General features: G+C 49.1%; 2 protein-coding genes across 8 annotated transcripts in view; both read right to left on the reverse strand.

Annotated features, from left to right (window-relative positions):
* Positions 1 to 5036: 5036 nt before the first annotated feature.
* BRK1 (BRICK1 subunit of SCAR/WAVE actin nucleating complex) lies at positions 5037 to 7570 on the reverse strand. Its single transcript, XM_055804435.1, has 3 exons — positions 7400 to 7570; positions 7234 to 7316; positions 5037 to 7148 (listed from the first exon to the last, which is right to left on the reverse strand). Exons 1-3 carry the CDS (start codon positions 7515 to 7517, stop codon positions 7122 to 7124), a joined length of 228 nt encoding a protein of 75 aa, XP_055660410.1. The 5' UTR covers positions 7518 to 7570; the 3' UTR covers positions 5037 to 7121.
* A 59-nt stretch (positions 7571 to 7629) lies between these two features.
* FANCD2 (FA complementation group D2) overlaps positions 7630 to 20797 on the reverse strand; it is a 53474-nt gene continuing 40306 nt past the window's right edge. For 3 of the 7 annotated variants that reach the window (XM_055804421.1, XM_055804420.1, XM_055804416.1), the window contains exons 35-44: positions 18985 to 19084; positions 16458 to 16580; positions 15536 to 15629; positions 14911 to 14982; positions 13328 to 13366; positions 12625 to 12699; positions 11429 to 11503; positions 8361 to 8507; positions 7799 to 7876; positions 7630 to 7716 (exon numbers count right to left, since the gene is read on the reverse strand). In XM_055804421.1, coding sequence (XP_055660396.1) covers positions 7648 to 7716; positions 7799 to 7876; positions 8361 to 8507; positions 11429 to 11503; positions 12625 to 12699; positions 13328 to 13366; positions 14911 to 14982; positions 15536 to 15629; positions 16458 to 16580; positions 18985 to 19084 — 872 coding nt within the window. In that variant the 3' untranslated portion in view covers positions 7630 to 7647. Of the gene's footprint in view, positions 7717 to 7798; positions 7877 to 8360; positions 8508 to 11428; positions 11504 to 12624; positions 12700 to 13327; positions 13370 to 14910; positions 14983 to 15535; positions 15630 to 16457; positions 16581 to 18160; positions 18225 to 18984; positions 19085 to 20797 lie in introns of those variants that run through there. The other 4 variants (XM_055804418.1, XM_055804419.1, XM_055804415.1 and 1 more) reach the window with 2 other exon arrangements.

Genomic DNA, 20797 nt, shown 5'->3' on the forward strand with positions numbered 1-20797 from the left:
CTCGCCGTGCATCCGATGACCCTGCATCTGGAGGCTTGCCACTGACAAGCCACCAGTTTTGATAATGCTCTCCTACTTTTCAAGTGGGGAAACGCTTGAGAGGCCCGGGTAGCTGTAGTCTCAGGAACATCCCATCACTGGAGCTCTAAGTGCAGGTCCACGTGGCTAATGAAGCAATGGGGGCTGCCGGGGTGTTTGCGCCTGAAGAGAGCTTGCGCTGTGTGCGTGCATTTATTTCCTTTCATTTGCATTTCTTTTTTAATTCCTAGTGAAACAGAAGCCAAGACATGATTATACAATGCCCAGGATTCGTGTAACTTGACATTAGACACCTACAAGGCAGACGCCTACATTCAGCACAGTTGTTTCACCCCTCCCGCGCGCTCTGAGGCCCTCCAAGGGTGCAAAGCTTCCCATTCCTTTGTCTGTCTGTCGGGGGGAAGAGCACTGCCTCACAGGAAGATGTGTGCAGGCACCACCGCCGCGTGTGCAGGCACCACCACACCAGCTGAGTCCTCGGCTGTCCAAGTTAGGTCACCCGAACGCTATCAAGTGCACGACAAACGGGGGGGGGGGGCGCGGAACCAGGTTCCAGTTCTGCTGTTCTCTCAAGAGAATCACCTCAAACCAAAGGCCCGTCTAGCCTAGGGCTCCCCGCCTGCGGGCAAAGCCCAGGGTGGCACCTAAGAGCAATGCAAGCTGCCCCTGCGTGCTCTCCCGTACCTGTGCCCTACGCCACCGATTCCACGAGCAGCAGAGGGGCCCGCTGCCCTCCTCCTGCCTCTGTGCAGCTCTCCAGATTCTCTCCAGGCCATGTGCAACACCCTGGAGGAGTGGATGGACCAGCATACGGCCCCTGAGCTCAGCAGAGCTCTCACACCCAGGAAGCTCTTGCTGAAGTACTGGAGGGAAGGAAGTGCTGGCACGCAGGGCCACCAGGAGGAGGTGGCAACAGGAGGTGGGGGCCACAGCCTCCCACCCTGGCACTGTGCTGCTGCTGTCAGGGCCAGGAGCTGCACCGTCAGTTCAGACGGCTGGTGTGGCACCATGGGGCCGTGTGACCTCCCAGCCCTGCTGTGACTTCAGGGCCAGGATGAAGCTGCACGGCGACAGCTCTGGGGCACTCACACAGAGCCGCTGGAGCATGTCCCATCGGGCAGCTCTGTCCGAGGGCTGGGACACGGTCCCATCCAGGGCTGAGCCCACAGCAGTGACCTGTTCTCTGGGCAGTCACAGGGGCAGCGAGGAGCTCACAGCTTCCTAGAACAACAGGAAACCACAGCCAAGGGGTTTTGGAAGCAGTGAGGAGCAGACAGCCCAACAACCTGAGACCAAAGGAGCTCTCCCGTGGTGCAGCTGTCTTGGCCTGCCCCTGCACCAGTCAGCGACCTGAGAATCACTTTTCTTGCCAGTTACTGAAAGAAAACCAAGGGGCTGGCAGGGGATGGGAGAGGTGCCTGGGCACATGCCCTTGGCTTTTGCCTGATTCTTCTGTTTGAGCAGTCTACATCGCTGAAGGTGTAGGCCAAGGTGTATTGCTCTCTGGAGAATTACTGACCTCATCAGGTGCTGTTACTTACCAACAGCTCATGAGGCTGAAGACTGAGCAATTTCAGTCTTGAGACAAGTGCAGGATCCCCCCCTTAATGGCTTAGGCTCACATTAATGCTCCCTCATTAATGGCAGCCCCCCTTTATTATGGGTCAGAAGCATACAGGTTCACAAATCACCTCTGAGGGATGTGGCTCTGCAGGAGGGAGGGAGTTGTCCAGCCCCTGGGGCAATGGCTACTGGTCCTTCCAGTTTAGCTAAAGCAGCAGTTTTCTGCAGGGGGGCTGCAGGCTGGCTACCGAAGGCCAGGGCCATGCACCTTCCCTGCCGCCATCAGTAGGATGGATAGTGGGTCCCCAGCACAAAGCACAAGTCCATAAGGGACAGGCAGTATTTGGTCCTGCGGTACCTGATGATATTCCCGGACCTCAAGCTAATGACCGAGCTCCAGCTGGAGCAAGGTGGACCTGGCCCCTTTTCCTCTCCCCTCTCCCTCAACACCATTTTCTCCTGTCTCACTGGCTGCTCCTGCACTTTCCAGATGAGACGCCTCACCCTGCAAAGACTCCCTTTCCCACAGTGCAGCCAGCGCTTTGGCCTTCTCATACTCCTTGGAGGAGGCAAAAATCAAAGACTGAAAATCAGTCCCAGCCACGCACCTACTACACCCTGAGCCAGGGTGCGGGAAATACAGGCAGAAGCAAATGGTACTGTAACACCCTCAGGGCCTGGCCACAGCCCGCCCAGGGCAGGAGAGGGGCTGGGAGGAGATGATGGGGCAGTCCTGAGCATCACCACAAGCAATGACAGCCTCCTGCGTGCCTCTGTGGCCCGGCCCCAGCTTGTCCCAGAGGGGCAGTTCAAGAACCATGTATTGGTCACAGCAAGGCCACACACACCCCCCCCCCCCCGGGGCCTTAACCAGCCACAGCTGACATAATGCTGCACAGGACAGGCCCTGTGTCCCGTCCCTGGGGGAGCTCTGCTGCTCTGGGCCCAGCTCCGTTCCCGAGCCAAGGCAAGGAGGGCTCCCACAGGGAAAACTGGGGGAAAGCACTTTGGGAATCAACCCATCATCTATATCTAAAAGCAAAGCCTCCTACTGAGGGGGAACCTCACGATCGTTGCAGATACTGAAGGTAACAGCGTGGTGAGAACATTTTCCAAATCCTGACCAGAAATGTGCCAATTTCTGTTCAGTTTATTACATTCCTGATGGTAAATCTGAAGAATATGTGTTTCATCACATCTCTACTCATGCCACTAGTGCAATCCCATCATTATTAACACAAAAATATTTGCCCTGCTCCCAAATGGCTGCAAAGGAGCAAAGGGAAGGCTTGGGGTGCCAGGAAGCTGGGGAAGGGGCTGCCGGCTGCTAGAGCAGTGGGGAACAGTGACTGCACCCAGTCATTGGCCTGGCTGGGTACATGAGCTCTGCAGCAAGCGCAGGGGACTGGCATGGGGGATAAGGGCACTCTCCCCACCCACCACCCTGACCACCTTCCAGGAGCAACCTGCAACAAAATCTGATGAAAATCACCACTTCTCCTCTTCCTCGTCCTCCCAGTTTCCTGGGGTCCCCTCCCACCTCCATTCTTTTGGTCTCACAGTAGGGCCGGAGGCAGCCTGGGGGAGGCAGAGCTGCAGGAAGGGGAAAGCACACACTTCCCAAGAAGCACAGGGAGCCCGAGGCGACGTTCCCTGCTCCAGCCGACACTCCCTCTTGATACAGTCCCTTTCCTCAGTACATTCGAGCAAACAGGCAACACCAAGGATTTCAACATTTAATCCTTTCTATGGAATGGGTTTGGTCCTAGAACCCCTTTCGTAACCCTGCCAAGCGAGGCAAGCCACGACCTGGCCTCCCACCGCTTTCTCAGCAACAGCCCTGCTGGGAGATGGCAAAGCCAGGAAGCAGAAAAGCCTGTGGGGTAACGAGGCACGAGACGGCGGGTTACCTATTGACAGAGGGGGCAACACAGGGCCAGCTACACAGCAGGGCTGGGCCAGCAGCTCAGAGGCGCTGACAAACCTGCCCCGAGGGCAGCACAGTGCACCCCCCCGCTAAGGCGTACCTACAAATCTGCCGCAGGTGCGATCCTGGAAGTCAGTAGGACTCCGAGTTTGATCTATCCATTGTTCCCTCAGGATATTATTCTTCAACTTTTGTTCCAGGATATACCCATCAAGAATCCTCCCCTCCTCAAAAAGCAGCTCCATCAAATACTGGCTTCATGTTTCTGTGATGCAGTGAAAACACACACGGCTGTGGCAGACCGCGGGGGGAGAGGGATGGTGAGGGGACAGGAAAGCTGCCAGCATATCCACCCTAAAGCTTCTATGTGCACTAGGAACAAGTCCCAGGTCCCCGGTCCCCATGCTCTGCAGGGTTCAGAGCAACACTACTAAGCAGCTTTTTTGAAATTGGACGCAAAAATCTCAGTGAATCTGGAGACCTTTCAAAGCCCTGTGGCTTTCCCAGCTCGCTGACCTGGTGTGAGCAGCAGGCCACAACAGGCAGGCAGGGCCGGCCTTCTCTCGGTGAGACAACTACTCAGGTGACTTCCACTGCTGTCCATGCCTTGGCACCAGCATGCAAACAGACACCATCTTCTGGGATCTTTAAGGAAGATTCCAGCTTTGCAAAGTTATTAGGGACAAAGCACAGCTCCCAGTAACTCAGCTGTCTCCTGACACATTCCTCTCTCAGCATCACCTCGGGTCACTAATTTATTATCACGTTCAATCACCTGCAACATAAAGGGGATGAAGGCAGATTCGACTTTAAAGCAGTTTCCTAAAGTCAAGGCTCTGCAAGTAGTAGGCACCTAGAGAGCCCAAAGGTTATTTACTAGAAGCTAGAATTATTTGAGTAGTCCAATCCATTCATCTTAAAACATGTGCTTTGGACAAGACACGACCACCTTTATGGGGTATGCAAAGCTTGAATTCAAGCTCTCTCTTTCTCATGCTGACACCAGAAAAATAGTGATGCCAATACAGTTACCACCTCGCCTCCCGCCCGAGATCAAAACTCAGTACTACCACTCATTCCCAAACCTTGGAACTGTTACATGGCAACTGCAAAATTGCTCTGGCCACTCCATGAGGCCTGGCTGTGTCCAGCAGGCAGGGAGCAGTAAAAGGCCACCGTTTACCACTTGTGAGGGCAAACCTTTTTCAACCTACAGATGTGATTCAGGCTCTAATGAATCTGCTCCATTCTGGCACCTTCATAGGAGGCCTCAAACAGCTTGCTTTCTAGCTCAGGCTCTGGGAACAGGTCTCAGATCACCAAAAGATCTCAGAGCTGCAAGGGTGCCTGAGCACCCAGCTCTCCTGGGACAAGGGGAATGCATAACTCAGTACATTGTCATCTCCTGCTACATTAAATGTGCGGGGGGGGGGGGGGTGGGGGGGGGGGGTGGAACAGCACTGCTAACGCGGCATTTATATCAGTCTCCTGGTTTAGAATACACAAATCCACTCCAGAAAAGTTTAATGTGGGTTCCTGGGGCATCATATTCTTAAAAAGACACAGTACAACAAAAAAAGGCAAGCAGAATTCCTCAGTCTTTTAAAACAATCAAAAATATCAAAGATCCATCTACCACAGGGCTGCAGACCACAGCACTGCTGGAAGAAGCAGCATCAGCCTGAGGACCAGAAGGTTTCTCCACCTCCCAGAGATGGTGGTGTGGTTTATCCTGGATCGGCGGCACCCAAACCAGAGAGCCTAGTACTACAGAGCCTAGGGAACTACTGAGACTTCCTGAAAGGGAAACACAAAGGGCAGAACTCCGTACCGGAGCGAGCTACCTGGCATCCCTGCTGGGAGATGAACCAGACAGGCTGATCCCACAGTGCCCAAGCTCTGTGCCAGCACGTGTGCCGGGAGGAGCGGTACCCTCCAGAAGACAGATTCCTACACTGAAACTGCTTTGGCCACACAGACTGTGGGGCAACACCTGCTCCTGTAAGAAACCCTGGAGACAGAGGGCAAATGGGTAACTGTTGTAACGGTGTGTGAGGAGATCCAAGAAGGGATCAGAAGAGGCACACCACACTGCTAGCTGGGAACGGGATCAAGGAAATGATCTCAAGTGAATAGGTCAGCCTGGTACAGCCCCAGTCACAAACATGTCTGTGGTACCCTCTGCCTCCCATTCAGTCTTTGGGTGAAGAACCTTAGGATAATTTAGGCTGGGACTTCTGGTGGTCTCTACCTCAGCCCCACTCCCCCCCAAAGCAGGGCTAACTTCAAAGTCAGACCAAGTTGTTCAGGGCCTTGTCCAGACAAGTACCGAGTTATCTCCAAGGATGGAGATGTCAGGACTCCATTCTAGCACACCCAGAATAAGCAGTGTATGGGCTATGGGTGTACTTTTGACATTCCTGGGCCACAGAGCAACTTTCTCCGAGTAGAGATAGGTGCTTTCCCTCTACCTACCAATCTTGTACACCAGCACTATTTCTCATAATTTAATATCGTCCCTGAGCAAAAGTACAATGATCCCTGGCTGCTCCACTCTAAGTTCTGCAAGGTTGCTACAGCACTTATTTCTGCTGAGACTATACGCCAGCAGCAGCCAGGCCTCCCAGATGTGCAGTCCAACCCGACAGTAAAGCATAACTGGCTAGGTGAGCTGAGGGAAAGGCTGGAGGAACACTTATTCAAACAATGGAAAACACAGAGCTTTTTATGGAGAACAAAACTGTGAGCTTTGAGGACCTACGCTGAGGACCAACCAGCCAGCCTCAAAAATATAAAGAAGAACATCAGGTTACCCAGGTGCCCAACAAACACTGCAGACGTTACGCTGCCATCGTGAAAAAAAGAGAGCTTTCAGTTAAGAGTAACATACAAAGACATTTAAAGCCTGCTGGGAAGCAAGACCTTTACTGACACGAGCTCCATGGACTCCCCAACAAACACTAAATATGAGCAGTGAGTCTGCGGCTCTAGATGCCCACTGAGATGGAGGAGGGGTGAGAAGGGAAGAGAGATTGCCTTCTCCTTGCCTCCCCAGAGAGGAGGATAAGCACCTCTTCCCAGGTGCCAGCAAAGGGCACCCTCCTGCGGCAGGTGCACCACATCAGGCGAGCCTGCTGTCCCCACGTAGCCCGGACAGCATGCACACGTGAAGGCTGAGACACCCTCCAAACCATCGGGATCATCGGATTTTCTGCTGTGACCCCAGCAGGAGCACAAAGCACCTTGAAGGCTGGTCAGGTGCCTCCCGGTGCCGACAGCAGCCAGGCCTGCAGCCCCTGGAGTGCGCCCCCTCCCATCATAACCCCCATGTGTGGGGAGGAGCGAGGGCCCGGCCGCTGCGGCTCAGGCGGGTGGAAGGGCAGGCTCTGACATCCAAGCCGGTGGCGGGGAGCCGGGCATCCCGCGGCGCAGCCCCAGGCAGGCAGGCAGAGAGCAAGCAGGGCAGGAGCACAGCGGTTTATTGGCAACACAAGCAGAGGCGGCGGTGGCGGCGGCGGCGGCGGCAGGCCCCGAGCAGGGTGCGGGGCGGCGGTGCTCCGGCGGGGCGGCGGGGCCCGGGGCCGGCCCTGGCCTACGTCAGCGTCTCGCCCTTGGTGACCTGCCGGGAAGAGGAAAGGCCTCAGGCAGGGCCGGCCCCGGGCCCGCCCCCGCCCGCCCCCCGCCGCCGCCGCCCCGCTGCTCACCCGGGCCTCGATGTACTCGATCCTGCGCTCCAGCGCCGTCAGCTTCTCGTTCAGCGTGGCCAGCCGCGACCGGCACGACATGTCTGCGGGGAGGCGGCAGTGAGAGACCGCGGCCCGCCGCCCCGGCCCGCCGCTAACGCCCCACCGCCTCCCCCGCCGCCCTCACCGAAGGAATTGAGGAAGTCCGCGATCTTCTTGATGGAGCTGGTGATCACCTCGATGTACTCGCGATTGGCCCAGTCCTGGTGGATCTCCCGCTGCACCGGGTCTTCCTGCACCGACATGGCCGCCCCCGCCGCCGCCGCCCCGGCGCGCACCGCGCCTGCGCGTGGCCACGCCCCCTCCGCGCGCTGCGGGGCGGGGCCGGCCCGCCGCCGCCTCAGGCCCCTCCCGCCGCCGCCGCCGCCCGGCCCCTCAGGGCGCCGCCGCGTCCTCCTCGCTGCTGCCCGCGCCGCTGCCGTCCGCGCCGCTGCCGCTCGGCTCCTGCGGGGACGCGGCCGTCAGGGCAGGGCTCCCCCCGCCCCAGCCGGGGCTCCCCCCCGCCCCGCCCCCGCCCGGCGGGTACCTCGGCAGCGCTGTCTGCGGAGTCCTCCTCCTCCCCCGAGTGCCGCCCCTCGGAGGCCTGGGACAGGATTTCTTCTCCCTGAGCCGAACGCGAGAGCGGCGCTGAGTGTACGCGGAGCGGGCAGAGCGGCTGGGGCAGAACGCCAGGAAGCAGCGCGTCCTGCCCATCTCGGAGAGCTTTTGGGTACAAGGCAGGTTTTAACTGGCCTACTGCTAACAGCAGGCGAAGAAAACGGCCGGACCTGGCTTCTGCTAAAGCCACACACAGAGAGCGCGTGAAGGGGTGCTCGGGCCACCTTGCCCCTGCGCCCAGCCCCCAGCCCGTTACAAACAATAAAAGCCGAGGCTGGGGAGAGAGCCTCGCTGCAAGGAAGCCCTCGGAGCCACAGGCCCTTAACCCTGAAATGAAGCGCTCTGCTGCACTGGACATCACTGCAATACAGGCATACTGAATCCGGCCTTTTAGCTCTACTCGCGCACCGGGGCGGTTACAGTTGTCCTGGAAAGGACGATGCTCATCTTGCCCAGATTTTAATTGCCCCAGGCAGGACAGCGATACTCACCTGAAGATCCCGGTTTTTAAGGATGCCCACCCAGAAGGCCTCCTGGCAGTGGTTGAACGCCAGCATTGCCTTCACTCGGTACACAAATTGCTCCAGTGACTTCTTCAGCAGAGGCACGTGGTTGGTCAGTCCAATGTCCTGGTGAATCTAAATATGAAACAAGACAACACGACAACATAGACAGGTTCTTGCCTGAGCACTCTGGCTATTTAAAAAGCCATTGGCTACACAGGTGGGAGGGATGGGACACGATTCCCACAAAGCTTGCCCAGATTATGTCATTTCATGGCCAAATTCTCTTGCAGCTTTTGTTAAAAAAAAGTGATATTCAGATAAGCATTTTGTTTAAGGCAGCAAAATGATCCCTTGCAACAATCCAAACAGCCATATCTACTCTGGATAAAAACAGGAGCCTCATCTTTTCCTGTGAACAGTAGAGAGAGGCTAGTAACTCCTCAAGTCACATGAATTCTGCTGACCCATGGGAAATGATTTTGAGAATCTGCTTTTCCTTTGCTCCTTCATCTCAGCAACAGACTAGTGTCACTTGCTCTGTTCTCCAAGAATATGACGCAGCTCTTCACACACAGATCTTGCGCTGCTGCCATCTTGCTCATGGCAGCCACGCAGCCTGCTTGCACAGGACTTTCTGGAAGCTGCATTGCTGCTGGTGCTGGTGGTGTGTGCAGCTGATAATGTCTGAGTAAGTCTGACTCACCTACAAGCTAGTGCTGGTGAAAAAGCGGAGTTGTCTGTAGAGGTCAGCAATGGATAATCACACCATTCCAGTCCAAAGCAAAAAGCAATGCTACAAGTGGCCAGAATGCCAAGCTACCTACCTAGGAAGGGAGACGCCCACTTGCTGATAGCCACAACCTGTGAATGAATGCTGCAGGGAGTTTCATGCCAGGAAATTGCTGAATTACCAAGCACGGAGAAGAAAGAATGAGAAAGGTATTGAAGAAGCCACTGCAATGACAATCCTTTCTTGCTCAGTGTCTGATGCAATTCCTTTACACTAGCTACATGGAATGCGTCTGCACTATAAACTTCAAAGCTACTTGTCCAGACAAATCAGCAATGGCTTTTGGTGAACTGGGACAGGAGGGAACAGATGGAGTTGCTGTAAGCAAAAACCAACTGAGGAAGGGCAGCTATGCCAGGTATTATATGAGATTTAGCTCAAGGTAAGCATCTCTTCCTGCTAGGCTTGGATCTGCTGTACAGAACAGAGTCATTGCTAAACCAGAAAACCTGCCAAGAGCCATAAACAATTATTCTGTGCGTAAGTATTTTCCTCTTTCATGAGGATACTTTATAACCTTCTTTCATTAAGATGCTCTCATTAGCTATACTCTGAAATCAAATCAGCTTCATTTCTTGGAAGAGTTCAGCATACCTGGGAAGAGGGACAGGGGAACAGGGAACTGAATACTAACAGCAATCTGTTCTCTAGCCCATGTAACAGGCAGGACCCAGCAATTATCAGCATGAACCAGAACCAAATCAGGGAAACCTCACTAATGACACAGTCAACAATCACAGTACTCCCTGGGTCTTGGAACCTGCCCAACTGTCTGCAGGCAATTTGGACTCAACTAAGTACTGTGACATTTGCAAAGGTCTCCAGAAACCGCCCTTATGTCCAGCATTAGATATGTAAACAGAAGAGAGGCTTGGTGTGAAAGAGTAAATGACAAATACTTAGGAAATTATAGGCAAAGCTGATCACTATCGTCTGCTGCGTGATGCTCTTTAAAGACACTTATATTGAGGGAGAGTAGCAAATCTTAGGTAATACTGCATGGTACGTCAGTTTTATATTAAAGTAAAATCAAGACTGATTTAACAATTGTTGTCAACTCCAAACAGGTATGGAGCATTCATTGTATACATTTATTTGCCTAGATTCACCTGCTGCCTTCTCATTCTTGCAAAAATGATTTGGCACAGAGACCTAACCAGACTGCAACAGATACAAGAGCAGTGGTAAAACACAGGTGTTGGCTAATAGCAGTTACAGGCTCTAATAGGGACCATGGGACACAGCACTTGAAAATACTAGTCAAGTGCAAAGACAAACAAGACATCACAAGCTGCAGTGATGTTATCCCATTTACAAGGTGAATTGTGACTTTAAAGCGCACGAGGATTTCAATTTCAAACACGAGAAGGACTTTTTAGCACCTCCAGGGTTTGTGCCAACTTCCAATTCTCTCCTATGCTGATAGCAGCAATGGCATCTTCTGATCTCTAGCTAGACTTTTATGTCCTGATCCCAACTCTGGACTAAACTGGTAGCAAATCCAGCTTAGGGAGCCATGCTAACAGCTGGCTTTCTCCCTTCAACTACTTTGGCAAAGCTCCCTTCTCAGACAGGTGTTCTTGAACCTCTTAGGAGTCAGGAACAAAGCAGCACACATGAAGTTCTTTCCATCTTCTTCCATGTGACTCTCTTACAACAAGCACTGGCTCCCCAGGCTGTAAGCAGCATTAATCCTCTCCTTCCTTCCTTCCTGACCTAAGTCTGCTACAGAGAGACTGGCAGACTGGTTGCACGTTACCACCTTCCTCCCTCTCTTTAGCCTCTTCCCTATCAACATAATACCAAAAAGGCACCGCAAGAGCACTTTGAGTAAGGTTTTCCCCTTGTCTGCCTCCTGTTGCTGATTCTTCTCACTTGCAAGGCTGCTGATCTTTGCCAAAACTTCTCTCCCGTATCATCAGTATGGCATCTGCACCTTATGCAAGAGGTCTCCAAGGTCTTAGCTTGTGTCCTCAGAAACACCCTCTTACAGATGCCAACAACCAAAGATGTTCAATAAACCTCTGTCCTAAAAAACCAGGTATGCTAACCTGATCTGACATCCAAATAAGCCAATTCCAGATCAAAGATTTCAACTCTGGGCCATTAACCAAGGCTATTTCTCCTCCTCTCAGAGTTTTTGCTTGTACAGACACTGCTGGAAGCCTGCAGGTAGAACCTGCCTATGCCCTAGAAAAGGAGTGGAAGGGAAATAAATCATTCTTAGGACAGGAGTTTGTGCTGCAATTAGAACTTATCTTACCTTGGAATGACCACACATGTGATGAAGTTGTCTGGTACTCAGCTGCAAGTTTTTCAGCAAACTCTGCACATCATCCTGCAATAAGTAGACCAGCAAATCAAAGGATTTTTCCATAAGGAAACAGTATTAGTCTTAGCAGTCCTTTCAAAGGGCTATGGGATAGAGATATGATGCACATATGCAGGAAACATCAGACAAACAGGATTAAGCCATAGGAGACTTGCACTGTGCATCTAAGTAACTTGTAAAGTTACTGGTAAAGCATAACCACATGTCACAAGGCCAAGCACTCTGAACTGAAACTGACTTTGAATCAGTTTAATGATTATCAGTGGAAGTGGCACGATTAAAAGCAAGACAATCTTGTCACACCTGGCCTTGAGTATAACCTTCTGAACTAGGGGGAAAAGTATAAATAGAGGAATAGAGGAAACCTCCTGAATCGAGGAAAAGCATAAAACATACTGCTAGACTTGGTATTTGAAATGCATCCAGCATGAACTCTGGGTATCAGTCCTCTCTATTGAGCAAATTACATAGCACTTTCTATTGTCCAGTGGCAACGACTAGATATCTGACAACCTCATTCCCTCAAACATCCGTGAGAGCAGATCTTACATTTGCAGTAGAAACGAGTTCTCTATTAGAGAAACAAGTTGTGAAGACTAAGCCAAAGCATGAGTCTCACTGGCAAAGCTGGATTGCCTCACAACGAAGCAGGGGGAATAAGTGAACTGTTCTTGCTTGTCATATAGCACAGCAAGGTTGGCCTGTCCATCTGCACTCATGTGTGTTGTCCTGCTCAAAGCTCCATGAATTATTGCAAAGGCACCAATGTCACTGTCCATCTGGACCACAAGCTGTCAGCAATCTGACTGCTCACATGAGCTTCCTACTCTATGAGTGACACCTTTGCGGTAATAACTTTCAAAGGAGATGGAGGTTGAAAGGGCTTCCTTTGCTAACAGTGAAGCCATCTAACCACAAGAGTGATGGCAAGTTGGGAAACGAGCGATCTGTTTGCTGAGAGCACATGGGACAGGCAAGTAAACAGGGCAGAGCGCAGCTGGAGACATTATGTGTGTTTGTGATGAAGTGTCATGCCAATGTGTGACCAGAGACAGGAATCTCCTTCTAAAAAGCATCAGTCATGCTTCCCAACTGATTCCAGACAGTTCTGTCTCCAAAAGGCTTACCCTGTGCTTTTTAAAGCTGTAGTCCAGGAGAGGCATGGCAAGCTTCAGAAACGCTTCTACAAAGAGACGGCCGTACTATAAAAGAATGATAAATATATCAGAAGGCAGATTTAAATTCCTTTTCAAAGAAGCATCACAAAGTCAGATAAGATAACAATAATTCTTTCGAGAATAACCTAGCGACTGTTCTCAATAGTCACCAAATTCATGTGAAGGCTGTAGTGGAATATACAGGATGAGTAAAGGGTCCCACTTTAATCACTGCAAAGAGGCTAGAAGAGCAAGGTCTCATCACTGTACACATCCCTGGTTTTATTTACTAGCAAATTGGGAATAAAACTGAACTAAACACAAAACGTTAGAATCACTGCACATATATATGAATCCTAGCCAGAAAAGACAGAGTTGCAGAGGGACATATAATCTTTCCGGGCTCCAAGGGAGGCCTGTCTGCTGTGATGTTTCATCTCATTTGGAGTACCATGGAAAAGGAGAGAGGGGAAAGGGTCTAAAATCAGTAATGCCAACTGCAGCAAGTTTGTTGTGGTCGAACCATACGATTAGTGGAAGACAGTCAAAAGTATGAGAAACAGTATCTGCTTCTTCCAGAGAATTCAGTAAACACTCTACTCTGCTGGAGGCAGCGATCCAAGAAAACTGGTACTTACACTGCTCTCTTCAATTATTTTGAATTCTTGCTTACCTTCAGGCAAATGCCGAGTACAGGCCTGCTGTCAAACACCTGCTTGGGCAAGAGGAAAAAAAGAGAGCCAGATCAATCCACAAGTCTAAAGGAAATAATGTGAGAACAGCAGCCAATTAAAACCAGCCCTTCATTAAAGCATGAAATCTGTTCTAAGGCAACATCCATTTTCATATTTCAACAGAGAACACCACATCAGCGTGTGAAATATAGTGGCTGTCAGGTGGAAGTACTTGGCAGGATGGCTATCTGGTGATCTAAGATGCAGCTTTTGCAGATGGCACAGAATTATCTCAATGAGTCTGAAGTTCTTAATAGTTTGGGACCTGAGACCCAAGTCCAGCTGATAGGCAAGTAACCACATAATGGATGAAGCAAAACTGAGATGTGCAAAATAATATATTTTGGAGGAAATAATGAAACTACTACGTTAATGGTGCCAGCTGTCAAAAGACACAAGGTGTCACTGCACAGGTGACACACAGCTGTGATCCAACAGCAAAAAAAGAAATGGAACAGATAGTCTCAGCTGTCTTGAAGGCTTTCTTCTGATAGACATTTGTGTACATATTTTTGCCAGTGACCAATTCTATAACTAATTACTGAATGTTTTAACTAGCATAGCACACAGATTTGAGTGAGAGCTGTGACGGTAACCTCGTGCTGCTATAGACTGCAAAACAGAACTAGCTGGCCCAGCTCTACCCTTTATGCTCTCAAAAGGTGCCTGGAGCACAGGTAGGGCTCCAGTGAATGCTGCTGTATAGAAGAATCCAGCTTGAGTCACCAGAGTTCATAAGCTGAACTTGAAAAAGCTGAACTTACTGATCATTACTTCAGATATGACAAAAGCAAACAGTAATGATCAACCTAAGCAAAGAGAAAAATGCAGCTGTACCTCTTGCCTTTTGCCCAAAACATCACTACAATTGGTGACACTGAATGTACCAGCTCCAAAAACTGAAGAAAGTGAATATCTCATCCAGTGGGGCTGGCCTCTGGAGTTCATCACCACAGGATGACATGAATTGTCAGCAGGATTCAAAGGAAGACTGTATGTTACCATAAAGAATAAGTAAATCTGAGGGCTATCAGATAAGCTCTGAATGCAAGCTACAGACAGAAATCCAAGGCTTCTTGGATTGCCTGCCTTCAGCTAAGTACATCAGAACATTTCCTTCTGTCAGACGTTATTCCAGATCTATCTGAAGGGTTTCTCCCATCTGTTTTCTTCCACAGCTGGCAGTGGACTCTGTCAGACACAAAACACTGCACCAGGAAACTAGGGTGTTCATTCAGTCCTTTTTTCTGCACTTGCCAACGTCATCCTGTCTTTGTGAAGACTTATTATTTGTGAGGGAACTACATTATTAAGATGTGCAGGCTCTAAGCATTAAGTAGTATTGAAGTGAAAGGTAAATGGAAGCCCTTGCACACAGGTCATAACTGGCTTTATTTACCACCTCCAGGTTGTTCCACCAGCCAGCCATACTTCATGTTTTTCCCTTATGCTCATGAACGTGGGTACACTGGGCTTTGCTGGGAATCTGAAGGTAAAGCCAGAAAAACCACCAGAACCTCACCTTAACCAAGTTAATGAGGATATGGAAATTCCGCACAGCTATGTTCCACTGCAGCAGCTTCTCCAGTTGCACCTAACGGATGCAAGGGGACAATAACTCAAGATGGTTTATCTCCTCTCACCTTGCTGGATGCTCTCTCAGTGTTTGCTGTACCCAAAGAATTGTTTGGAACAAAACTTCCCCACAGGCAGATTTATCACAGCAAACCACTTAATGGCAATTCCAGCCTGATCAGTGCCCGCATGGCTTAAAACGCTAAGAGTTAACACCCTTCCTTGCTCTCAGAGCAGCTCTTGATTGCAAAATAATTTTGTGCTCCCACACAGGTGTGCAGGCCAACTGCACAGCTTAGCATTTTGCCAATTACTACCCATTTTCTGGTTATAGTTTCTGCTAGATTTACTGGATTTTTGTTATGGTACAAACACGAAAAAAAGGATGCCACTTATACGTTACCATACACATATATGTATAGCAGTATTAGCTGATGAATGAAGCTGTCTGACTGCATTTCCTATACAAAGTTCAGAAGTAGATTTCCTTTCCAATTTATACATCTTTACTGTACTGTACAGTTTAACTTATGTCTTCCTCCCCTCAGAGTCCAGTGCATCTATTTTCCTACCTCACTTGAGTCTGATGGTTTCCCAGCTGGGATGCTTTTCACTGAACTCTCTAGCTGAGCCATCATTACTCTGAAAAAAACCGGGAACGTCTGCCTGTGGAGAAAGTGAGAGTAAAACTAAAAGCTGACTCTGAGCATCCAGATAGGCTTCTTGCTTCTTGTCCCCAGAACAATGTGGACAGCTTGAAGGTTACCCTGCTGGGCATCTTTCTCAACAGGAAATCACAGGAGATCGACCCTAGGACTCACAAGCATGTATAGCCCAGCCCCATCGCTCAGACAGATGGAGAATCCTGGGAAGTCACTGCCACTTCCCCAGTATGAACCACACATAAGACACCACCAACTTCTTTGTAGCTCTGGGGATGCACAGTGAAAGGTTTGCAGCTTTCAGGACGATTTTGGTAGTTCCAAAGTGCAGAAACTTTGGCCATCCCTGCATAAACCGTTCTTCCAAATTCCCTTGGTAGCAGCAGCAACATCTTGAATCCATGCCTCCAAAACTCCTGTGCTAGGAGCAGAAACGCCCTAAGTGTGCTTTTGCACACTGCATACCAGCCAGGACTGCCTACAGCCACCCCAGGCCTCCAAGGCTGACTTTTGGAGCGCTTTATACCACCACAGCAGCACAGAAAGAGGTAACATACCTGACGATGGACAGCAGTTTGTTCTCCAATTAAAATGGCTTATAAATAATAAACTCAACATCGTGTTAATGCACAAGGACATTCCACCCTGACGTAAAGCTAGCCATTTACTAACCCGTTGTGTACTTCCAAAAAAGTGTTTACCAATGCCCAGAGCAGTCCACAGCAGTACTAACATGAAACCATAGGCCACAAAATAAGAAAATTGAATACTAAAAAGCAGAAATTGCCATTATGCATCTCATGAAATTCAAAGTTTCTATTGATATAATTACCTGCTTAGTGTAGGATAAGTAGAAGAACATCCATCTTTGGCAGAGTTGATCAGTTCAGGAACACCAACACTGGAGATTTCTTCTATAGCTTTCAAGATGTTATCTGCATGCTCCAGGTAGACACTAAATCCAAAACCAGCTTAGCTCATCAGAAAATGTTATGCAGAGTAACACATCAAGTTCTTGAAACACTGCCCTACCTGCAACATGTGGCCTAGAACTGTCAAGCTCATTCTTATGCCAAAGGCAATCATAGGATTACGATTAGGAAATCCAAAGCAATACTTAGAACTGTCACAGTAACGTCATTAAAAGCTACCATGACCTGAAACATACCTGGATTTAATATTTCCTCATTCTTGTATTTAGGAAGGACAGGCTGGGAAGAAGAGGAGCCGGAGTTGCCCTTTTATGTGAGAGAACAGCTGGCATGCATGGAGCTCTGCCTGAGGATGGGTGATAAGCCAACTGAGAGCTTATGGGTAAGGATGAAAGAGCCAACCAGTATGGGTGACATCACAGCATGACATCGTAGCAGGTGTCTGCTATAGGCCATCTGGATCAGGAACAACAAGTAAATGAAGCCTTCTACAGACAGCTGGAAGTACCCCATGTTTGCAGGCCCTGGTCCTCATGGGGGACCAATCATCATGATACCTGCTGGAAGGACAACACTGGAGGGCGTAAGCAATCCAGGAGGTTCCTGGAGAGCATCAATGGCAACTTCCTGAGAGAAGTGATAGAGGAGCTGATGAGGAAAGGTGCTCTGCCGGACCTCACAACTAAAAACAAGGAAGGTCTCTTTGGGCATGGGAAGGTTGAAGGCAGCCTTGGCTGCAGTGACCATGAGATGATGGAGCTCAGGATCTTGAGAGGAGAAGGCAGGATAAACAGCAAGATCATAACCCTGGACTTAAGGAGGGCAGACTTTGGCCTCTTCATGGATCTTCTTGCCATGGGGCAGGGGCCCACAGGGAAGGTCCAAGAAAGCTGGTTGATATTTAAGGATTACCTCGTCCAACCTCAAGAACAGCCCAACCCAAAGAGCAGGAAGTCAAACAAAAATGCCAGGAGGCCTGCATGGATGAAGATGCAGTTCCTAGCAAAACACACAAAGGGAGTATACAGAAGGTGGCAGCAGAGATGGGTAACCTGAGAGGAATATAGAGACTGTCCAGACTTGCAGAGATGTGGTTAGGAAAGCCAAAGTCCTCGGGGAGTTGAATCTCTTGAATGTGGGGAGGGATGTCAAGGGCAGCAAGAAGGGTTTCTTTTTCTACATGAGTAGCAAAGAGAAGACTAGGGAAAGTGTGGGTTCACTGGTGAACGGGGCAGGGGCCCAAAGACACAGGACATGGAAAAGGCTGAGGAAAAGGTTAAGGGACTGAACACCTTCATCACTTCAGTCTTTACTAGCAAAACTGGCCTCCAGAAATCCCATGCCTCAGAGCAGGGTAAGTTTGGAGCAAGGAAGACTTTGTGGAAGAGGATCAGGTTAGAAAACAGCTCAGCAAACAGGACATACCTAAGTCCATAGGCCCTGAGTGCTGAGGGAGGTGGCTGATGTCATTGTGAGGGAAGTCTCAGTTATCTTTGAATGATCATGGTGATTGGGAAAGGTGTCTGGGGGCTGGAGGAAAGCAAACATCACTCCTGTCTTCAGGAAGGGCAGGAGAAATGACCCAGGGAACTACACAGGCCAGTCAGCCACACCTTGATCATTGGGAAGGCGGTAGAACAACTAACCTGGAAACCATCTCCAGGAACCTGAAGAACAAAAAGGTGGTTGGGAGTAGTCAGCATGGATTCACCAAGGGGAAGTCAAGTCCGAGCAGCCTGGTAAGCTTCAATGAAACTACTGGCTTGTAGATGAGGGGAGAGTAGTGGATATTGTCTACCTTGACTTGTAAGGCTTTCAACACTGTTTCCTGTAAGATCCTCACAGAGCAGCTGCTGAAGTAGGGGCTGGATAAGCAGACAGGGAGATGGATTGAAAACTGGCTGAACAGCCAAGCTTAGAGGGTTGTGCCCAGCATGGTCCCGGGCAACCTGCTCTAGGCCACCTGCCAGAGCAGGAGCATTGGAACAAGGTGACCTCCAGAGGTCCCTTCCAACCTTAACCATCCTGTGATTCTGTGACTGCATTTCACCTAATATTCAGTCCTGCTCTCCTTTAGTGAGAGCTGATTTGCTTTCAGTTTAATGAAAAAAAACCCAAAACACAACCACCAGACACTTTGGTCCATATCCACAGTTATATGTGTATGTACACACACATATGTGTATAGATGTGTTGATGTATACTGACAGGCTATGGTCTAGCAAATATGAGGTCCAAACATGCTTCTATGGCCAATGGCTAACAGAATTCTTCCTATCACTCACGTTCAATGCTGTAGAAACAGTGCTTTAGGCCAAACTGTGTAAGTACGAGGGTTATGACTGAAAGGGGTCATTCCTCCGCAGCGACAGTAATTATTAGAACACGAGTGTCTCCGCATGCTGGAGACAATGGCTTGAGCCTTACCAGAGCAGAGTATGCAGTGCACTGTTGAACTGGCTGCCCTTCTCTCTGTCTCCACTGGGCTTCACCCACGACTGGCAGAGGAACTGCTTTGCTAGTGAAGCTGTAAAAGACAAGGGATAACTTACTGAAGGAAGAAACCGAGAAAATTCCTTCTTTCATATAAAGGCAGTTTGTCCAAATGGGTTTTTTGAAGATCACAACATTGCTACCTCTCCACATGCCTGAACTTTAGTAAGTCAGAAATACGTTTGTCCTAAAAAGCAGTAAGGCCACAAGAACATGCATCGTGACAACAAAATACATGCACACATCCAGTGTGCTTCTAGATGGGCTGAACAGGATGAATACCTGTTCACAGCAGAACAGTGATCCATCTCTGGCCATTTCTCCCTGACAAACTTATGTTAAGCCTTATTTGTTCAGTAGCTTCTACAGTGTGCCCACTGTCTGTTTTTAATTAGGCAATATGCAACCCATAGGGCATGCATTTCTAGAAATGAAATTCCAATAACAAGTGACTTGACTTTTTGGCCACAGTGCTATAATAATAAAAAATGTGAACAGGCAAGTTTATATTTTACCAGTTTCTTAAAACTGCTAACAAACCTACTTGTCTCTTGCAGAAATGTTTAAAACTAGGAAATTATTAGTTAAATTTTTTGCCCCAGCCACACTCAGAAGGCAATTCTCCCAACGTGGGACTGTTTAAACAGCAAAATAATCTAGAAGTAGGGAACTTAAAATCCTGACTGGCTATGGGGATCTCAGAAGGACAAATTCTAGAGGTGTCTTAGTACAAGATAAGGCTGAGAGGTGACCTTCTGGAGTCTTTATTCCAGTGTGTGACAAACTGGAAACCAACTAGTTTGCCTGTATATTCCCTGCAAGAGTGTCTACGCCTTATCTGCTTGAATGCTGTTCCTCTTACAGAATGGGTCCTAATGCATGAGAAGAGCTCTCTTAATTGAAAATGCCTGTTGCATAGGGTTAAGAATATATAGGTTTCCCTCTCTCTGCCCTGAAGTAACAGCCATATTTGCAGTTCATTTCCATAGTTTTTGGAAATGAGCTGTCACAGACATCTGTACTTGCACTAGGAAGCTACATGGGATTCAGTCTATGATCACCTCCATAATCAGTGATTTAACTAGTACCAAAATTGAACAGCAGCCTTGTTGTCCCGTAAGCAGGTCCATTACTCCCTGCACGGCACCAGTTCACACACCAAGTCAAGGTACTCCTTTCTGTTATTCTAGTTTGTGCAAAGTAGGGAGCTAGGTGGTAATCCACAAAAACTAGCTCTCCGACTGAGAAAACTTTACACTATTTATACATTTTAGCAAACAAAGAAGTCAGTCTTCATTAGTTACAAGTTATTACAACATTCCTTCATTATTTAGTATTCAGTTCCCTATTGGTTAAGTAATTTTATCACATCTTATGTTAATTAGCTCCCAGGCTCAGTTCTTACTTTCTTTGGAGTCAGAGGGTTTCATGGTTGCGATCTCCCTCTGCTGGAATTACCTCTCCTCTAGTTTTGCTGACTTTCTGATGAGTTCAAAATTATCTTTCCCCTAGTTTTATTGAGCTCATTTTGTACGGTGAGCCTCCAATCAGCTCATCTTATCCTGTGGGAGTGTTTTCTTTTGAAATTCCTTTTTGCTTGTAACCTTGAAGTTCTTTTAAACAAAAGGATTTGCTACCGCTTGACAAAGCACTGAACAGGACATACAAAAATGCTTGTAGCCGGAATTAAATATTAACTACCCATTTGTTCTAATTGTTTTAGAATTAAACTACTAACGATACATTC

Source organism: Falco peregrinus, chromosome 5, assembly GCF_023634155.1.
Source record: "Falco peregrinus isolate bFalPer1 chromosome 5, bFalPer1.pri, whole genome shotgun sequence".
In the NCBI taxonomy this organism is placed as follows: Eukaryota; Metazoa; Chordata; class Aves; order Falconiformes; family Falconidae; genus Falco; species Falco peregrinus.